Below are 8,040 nucleotides of genomic sequence, written 5' to 3' on the forward strand. Positions count from 1 at the left end.
GCAGACTCTCTCACTCAACACTCTTTGACTCGTAGTCAGACACTCTTCGTAGGAAACAGTAAGCACTGCTCGGCTCCGAAGTAGAAAGCGCTGATCTATCATTCCACTTCCTGTTTTTCCACGGAGCGTGGAATGCGTGATCGCATGCCAAATTTCATTGGCTCGTTGTTAGATGCTCGAAGTAGGATTGGTCTCTAAAGTAAGATCCCATTCGTCGGTTCAGTTCTGACGTACGTCGAACGTGACCGACTGAAAGGGAATCTGATTTACTGAGCCTAACTCAGACTTTTCACCTTTTTCATTCACATTAGACTCAGATATCTCAGAGCTTAATCGCTTATTTCCATGCTCTTCACCAACAATTTCTCCATCTCTAGTCTCAACAGACTCTTCTTGATGAACACCTAACGTTACCTCAGTTGGATTTAGATTGACGGCATCAACCGAATCAACAGCTTCAGGCTGTGCACCCGACGGCCCGGGTTTACTAACATTCGCACTGTTGTTGGGACAAGCACGAATCTGATGACCGGTATTTCCACAACCAAAACACCTCATGTCTGTCGACACAAAAACTGTGTAATCAAAGTCATCTATTCTGAATTTAAAATTCAGATCAAGTTCATTCCCATTTTTTAAAATCATGTAGGTAAATCTCCTAAAAGAAACGACATGTTTCAACAGTTCCGATTTATTACCTATTGCGATCTTTTTAACTGGTGAGACAACTTTGCCAAAGCGTGAAAGCTCTTTTACTAGCACCTCATCTTTAATAAAAGGTGGAACATTTGACAATGTTACCTTCTTAGCTGGTGTAGAAAGGGGAAGTACCGGCACAAACGTACCCTTTAATTCAATGCCCCTTTCCACTACTTCATTTGCCTTTTCGACCGAATTTTTAAAAAATACCACTGCATTGTTAATTGTTAAGCAGCTAAAATTGATTTATGTCCAATCACATTGCCAGCCGCTAAACTACATTCCTCTACACTGCCTACAGACACTATTTTAATTCCATGCCGACGCGTGAGGGAATCTAGAACACCTGCATGCGCCGCCATGGTGTTTGTCATGTTTTGACAATAAAGGATAGTTAGTAGTAGTAGTCTATTTTCTACATATTTCACTCAGGAGCAAAAATATGCCTTTAAACTTAAAGAAATAAAGATTTTACATTTATCGTGATATTTATTGATATCTACTGATATTTTGGGCCATATCGCCCAGCCCTAGTCATAACTACATCTCTGATATATATAACAAACGAAACAGTTTGAAAATCGGTTGAAAATTGACCAAGTTATGGTTATTTAAAAGTACATGCACCATTAAAACACACTGTTACAAGTGAGCGAGCTGCCTGTGACAAGATGTCCGCCAGTTGAGGACGGCGACCACCATTGGCACAACAGCGTGCATGAGACATCTAGCCTTTATTATGAATATTAATGAGCAATGTCTTTTCTCAGTCTAGAAGGCACCAAATTCAAAAATAATTTCACATTTCTACTGCATTGATGACCCAGTTTAAATACAGATTCATCTTCCCAGCGTATAACCAGTCCGCAGAAGTGTGAATGTGTGCCGGGGAGACAAACTGAATGGGGCAGTTTGCACCTCTAAACAATAGAGGCAATAGACTGAATGAAAGCTGAGAAGACATGGCAATAAACATCAGTTGATATTTCAGCGATATCTCAAAATAAAATCACATGAAACAATCTTGTAAAACATTTAATAAAATTCAGAGTTTTAGACTTATCATCTTCAGATCTGAAATATAACATGGTCAGACTTGTGGCTTTAGCTGTAGTGCATTTCTAGATTTCTCCAAGGCCCACTTCCATTTTATTTTCATAAAGATATTTCATACAAATACATTTCTAATAACTTTACAAAACTTTGAAGCTTATTATAGCTTTTTTTGATTATACAAAATATTATCATTTTGACTTTACAGTAAACTGCCAGGTGTCTGCTTTCAAATGAGACCATAATTATGCTTTTAGTGCAAAGGATTCACAAACTGTATTTGTTTTAGTCTGAGTATGCATTTCTTAGGATTTTTTCAAAAGTTGGGATTTAGCTTAACAGGTTAAGAGTGCAGGGTGGAGGTGGAAAAACCTATGCAGTTCTGGCTCCTTTGGCGTTCCATATCTAAAGTAGTTCCATACTGACAAGTTTTACATGCACATCTGGGATTGATCCCAGGAAAGCATGGCTGTTGACTCTGAATCTGATTCAGCAAAGCACACACCATTACAGTGGGCTCAGCATCATCTTCATTCCCAGAGCCCAACAGCCCTCTCTCCGATGCAGCGATTGACATCTGACCCTCAGCTGGAACCCTGAATGAAATGCTAGGTTCCCACATAAGAAGGACCAGCAATTCCATCCAAAAGCTGCACAGCTTGCAGTGCGCTAGAGGGGGAGGAGCCCTAGGGAGTTGGTTCCCTGAAGAAGCCCCACCCAGCTCAGGTCACCCCAGCCATTACACCAAAGTACACCTCTCCTGTTGGCCACCAGGGAGGGCACTACAACGGGAAATAGGCCAGGGGACAGCACACAGAGCGGCGAGCGAATGCTGGGTTGCCGTGAAAATGCGCGCTGCAGCTTAGCCGCTTGGCACACGACACGCAGAGAAGCGAGAGGACCGTCCAGGTTTCCCCGGGTGGCAGCTCTCGCTGATCTCCACAGTCTCCCAGAGTGTCGAGCAGACCCACGGATGTGCTTTTCAACATGAGCCGTGGCTGGCCAACAACAAAGGGGCCTCAAGCTTCCCGGAGAAAGAAGAGTCACGACCGGCGTGCCGGCGTGGTCATGTTCTCATTTGAAAACATGAACCACCCACGAACGCAGTCTCAGCATACTGCCCAGACATGTGAAACAGTGCTCGTGGCCGTCAGTGAGGACAGGGAACAACTGCAACCAGCAACACACAGGTAGATTGTCATCTTTAAAAAGACGCAAGCTCATCTGTGTAGCTTTTTTAGGGGAAATGCTCTCTGGGGTGTTGAAGCACACAGGGGATAGTCGTAGCGACACAGACAGGGAATGTGTGCAGCCTGTCGTGCTGCCTCTTTCTCATACAAGGCGATCTCTTACTAGTCAGGAAAACGGCTTTTTAGCGCTCTAAACAGCGCACCGGACCAGCTGTGAGAACAGCCTTTTGTTTTTGCTCAATAAAACAAAATAGAAAGAGAAGAGAGAAATTCGACCCTGCTGCAATGCCGTCACTCCAACACCAAACGAGGAGAGATCCACCCAAAGAGCTTGACTCGTTATGTTAACACACAGTTGTAGAGAGTGATTTCAGGACAATCCATTCACCACTCGACTCCGAGGCAAAAGGCTAATTTGATGCAAGCACGTGTGCCTCATTTATACCCGCGCTGTGTGGCATGAGCACCTGGTGCAATCATTGCATGCCAATGTGCATTGGCTCGTTTAGTTACACTCGAAGTAGACTGGCTCTCGCAAGCGAGATTCCTATTCATCTGTACTCCGACGTGGCATCGAGAGTGACCGACTGAATGGGAACACTGGGTCTAAAACGAAATTATAGTTTTAAATTAAAAAAAGGATGTAGATAGGCTTATATTAAAATAAAAAGTGCAACTCCTCTGGAAGCTAAGCAAGCTACTTTTTTTCCCTTACGTGTAACCTAGCGCGGATGAGTCCTTATTTGGGTTAGTAAAATAACGAAATTATAATTTTAAAGTAGAAAATAGTATTTATCTAACGAGATAAAATACAGAGTAGCCTATAGTAAGTTATATATTTGTATACAAATCTAAAAAATGTCATTGTCCATCACAATAAAGTGAACAATATGAAAAAAATATGAAGGCTGCATGTTTTTTTTTCTGCGATGGCGGTGACGATCTCAGACCCGCGGTAGGCGGCACGTGACCGCGGTATTGCGGTAAAACTGTAACCGTCCCAGCCCTAATCAGGACTCCATACGGTGAATAATCTCCAAACGTTATCCCTAATCCTGTTATCTTCCTTTCCAGCATCTTTACTGATCCTTTTGCATTATGTGCAATAAAGGTTTAACCAACTTTTCTTTCACTGCTGGAGTCCTGAATTATTTTTGTTTGCCTATTTTTGATCAGTCCAGAATTCCGTTGCAAACAGCACTGGAGCCTCTATTGGTCGACTACTGGTGAGTTTATCTATTACTAATAATGATTACAGTCAGCAACTAGATAAATCAGAACCATCACAGACCAGAATCTAATCTATATATAATAAACATATTAGCTAATAATAATGTACAGTTGTCACCCAGAAGTTAAGATATTATTTAATATCAATCAAAAATTAATAATAATAATAATCTTCATTAATCCATTTAATGTCTTTTGATTAGTGTAATTCCATTTTCTAAACTTGGCTGACTGCTTCATTTCCATATTAAAATAATGAAAAGGCACGTCATGAGCCCTTTAAGACTCTGAGCTTGTTATTTAGGAGAAAACCTTTCATTTAGCAAATGGTGCTGATTCATTATTAATCATGATTCTTCATCAGTGAATAATTAACACTCACAGAGCTTTTCTGCAGTTGCTCACAGCTGGTATCAGTCTTCTTCTGCCCTCATCTGATGTGTTGTATTTCCTGAGGTCCAGCTCATCCAGCGGCTCCTCTGAGATCTGAAGCATGTAGGCGATTGTTGAGCAGTGAGACAGAGAGAGATATGACTCTGAGTGTTTGTCTGATTTCACAAACTCCTGGATCTCTCTAGACAGAGTCTGATCTTTCACTTCCAGCAGACAGAGGAACAGATTGATGGACTGATCAGATGAGAGATAATTTAGTTTTAGATCTTCTTTGTATTTCAAATCAAGTTCATCTACATACAGTCCATTTATATCATCAATATTAAGATTTTTGATCTTCTGTTGAATGTACTGTGTGATTCTCCTGATGTCCTCTGAGCTTTCCACTGTGTGTGTCAGTAGATCCTGTAAGAGTCTCTGATTGGACTCCAGAGAGATGCCCAGCAGGAACCGCAGGAACAGATCCAGCCGTCCATTCTCACTCCTGAGGGCTTTATTTACTGCTGATGTTAGTAGATCATACAGAGAGTCTTCACCAGACCAGTACGATGACAGAGAGACTTCATCTGATTCTTCATCAGACCAGTAAGATCTGAATTCATACAGTAGTTTATTCTTCTTGATCACATGTGAGTAAAACTCATAGAAAGCAGCGAGAAATTCCTGGAAGCTCAGATGAATGAAGCTGTAGACTTTCCTCTGATGAATCACAGATTCCTCCTTAAAGATCTCAGTGCAGATCCCAGAATACACTGCGCCGTCAGTGACGTCTATGCTGCTCTCTCTCAGGTCCTCCTCATAGAACATCACATTGCCCTTCATCAGCTGTTTGAAAGCCACTTCAGCAAGTTTCACAATCACTTCTCTGTTGGACGGCAGGAGTTTCTCTGGATCTCTCTCTTCATACTTCTGATTCCTCATGTTGATCTGAATTAGCAGGAAGTGGATGTACATTTCAGTCAAGGTTTGAGGGATTTCTGCGCTCAGATCTTCTTCCAGGAGCTTTTGAAGCACAGTGGATGAGATCCAGCAGAAGACGGGTATGTGGCACATGATGTGGAGGCTTCTTGCTCTTCTGATGTGGGAGATGATTCTGTTGGCTTGATGCTCGTCCCTGATTCTCTTCCTGAAATATTCCTCCTTCTGAGGCTCATTGAATCCCTGAATCTCTGTCAGACGGTGGATGTATTCGGAGGGGATCAGATTGGCTGATGCTGGTCTGGAGGTGATCCAGATGAGAGCCGAGGGAAGCAGCTCTCCTTTCATGACCTTTGACATCAACACATCCACTGATGAAGTCTCAGTCACATCAGAAACTTCCTGATCGTCTGGAAACCTCAGTGTGATTCTGCTTTCATCCAGACCATCAAAGATGAACACAACTTTACACTGCTCATAAATCCTTGAGTCCAGATCGTGAAGTTCAGGATGAAAGTCCAGCAGAAGTCTGTGAAGACTGTACTGATGATCTCGGATCAAGTTCAGCTCTCGAAATGGAAGCACAAACATGAAATCTACATCCTGATTGGCTCGTCCCTCGGCCCAGTCCAGAATGAACTTCTGCACAGAGACGGTTTTTCCGATTCCAGCGATGCCTTTAGTAAGAACAGTCTTGATCTGCTGTCTCTCCTCACGTCCTGGTTCAGCTGAGGCTGTAAAGATGTCATTGCAGTCGATTGGATTGTCTTGTGAGTGTTTTGTTCTGGCTGTTTTCTCCATCTGTAAAACCTCATGTTCTTCATTCACTCCTTCTCTCTCTCCCTCTATGATGTAGAGCTGTGTGTAGATCCTGTTCAGGAGGGCTTCATTCTCCTGGAGTTTCAGTCCCTCAAATATTCTCTCATACTTGTTCTTCATGCTGGTTTTGTGCTGGTCTTTGACTCTCTGGAGCTCATCATTCATTGGTTGATTGTGTTTATTCAGGGACGGCGTAACGCTGGTGAAAGTGTTGATCAGACGAGAGACTGAGGCGGCTCCTCCAGAGATGCTTCGCTCTCCATATACTCTGCTGAAATAAGGAGAACAGATTACTAAATATGAAAAATAAATAAAAATCTTAATCAATACTGATCTTAATCTTGTATTTTCCGTGTAATTAATGCATTAATGTCAGTTTCAGTTTAACACTTTTCACATTGCACACTGATCCAAAGCACTTCACAGAAAACAGAAGCAGAAAAACACAGAGAAAAGGAAAACCGTGTCTTTCAATCCTCCAGCGAGCAGCTCAAGGTGACAGAGACCAGGAACAAACTCACTAAGAGCTTTAAAAGATGATGACGAAACCAAATCCTCATCCTCAATCTGACCCCAGAGATTCTGTTAGACAAGTTTTCTATCTCTGGACATTGGGATCAAAGTTCATTTCACCAACTTCATCTTTATTACTATTTATACTTCATATTTATATTGTTCATCACTGATATTAGGAGGATTTATGGATCGGTCTGGGTTTTGCATATCATCTCTGACTCATTCTCTTCCTGGAGATACTGAGAAAACACAGCAAAACTATTGCTGCTTCTTTATCTCAGCTCATGTTTATTTTGAACAGTGCCCTGTCACTTTAACTGAGTGTGAAATAGACTCTGTGCTGAACTCAGAGCTGCTGCTAACATGAGCGCTGAAAATACACATGCTTACGGGTCAATGACGTGACGCCTACATTTTCTGTCTATAAGCATTTTTTTTTCAGTTAAAAATTGGTTTAAATGCATAAAACAATACCATACATACTGTAGTACCTCTCTCATGTATGTACTCACTTTCATTTTTCAAAAATCATTAGTTATTTGTAATTTTTCTGTTATTTAAAGGGTCAGAACATTATGTGGTGTGACCGTCTGGCCATAACTTCTGTTTTGGAAACATCTTTAAAAATAACTCTACTACATGTATTCAAATTTATTTTCTACACTATTTGGCATGATTTCCAAAGTGTTTTGTAATCTTGCACAAAATTGCAAAGCATTTGTTTTTTATTTATTTCATAATATACAAACAAACATTGTCCAATGATTTCCTTTTTATGAAATATCATGAGGTGCGACCATCAAGAAACTATCCTTTTTTGGACTTTTATGTTGAAATCCAACTAAGGACAGGAAGTTGTGTCATAAACCAATTTGCCAAGGACTCATTGAAGCAGCGAGTGTGTTTGTAACTCTCTCTCAAATTTGGAAAAAAATAACCTTTTTAGCAGCTGGTATGCAGTTTCCACATTTGGATATCATGTGGTGCGACCTTAACAAAACAATGAGTATTAAGCCATTTCTACTATATATATATATTTCTACTCTATATATTTTTATTGTAAATTTCATAGTGAACTTTTGTAGGAATCTAGCTTGTTTTGTTTAGGTGGCCAATTCTATGTGTCCCGAGCGCTCATCAGTGTCGCCCTGGAAACAAGGCCGTCACACCTGTGTACACTCATCACGGGCTGAGCCGTCACACCTGCGGATCATCAGCGGGC

The 8,040-nt window shown here is 41.3% G+C and overlaps 1 protein-coding gene across 1 annotated transcript in view; it reads right to left on the bottom strand.

Annotated features, from left to right (window-relative positions):
* The window catches only part of LOC137065080 (NACHT, LRR and PYD domains-containing protein 3-like), a 74,709-nt gene extending 68,211 nt beyond the window's left edge, over positions 1–6,498 (bottom strand). Inside the window, exon 1 of the mRNA XM_067436646.1 lies at positions 4,555–6,498. Coding sequence (XP_067292747.1) covers positions 4,555–6,467 — 1,913 coding nt within the window. The 5' untranslated portion in view covers positions 6,468–6,498. The remainder of the gene's footprint in view (positions 1–4,554) is intronic.
* Between the last annotated feature and the right edge of the window lie 1,542 nt (positions 6,499–8,040).

Source organism: Pseudorasbora parva, chromosome 25 (genome assembly GCF_024679245.1).
Source record: "Pseudorasbora parva isolate DD20220531a chromosome 25, ASM2467924v1, whole genome shotgun sequence".
Taxonomy (NCBI): Eukaryota; Metazoa; Chordata; class Actinopteri; order Cypriniformes; family Gobionidae; genus Pseudorasbora; species Pseudorasbora parva.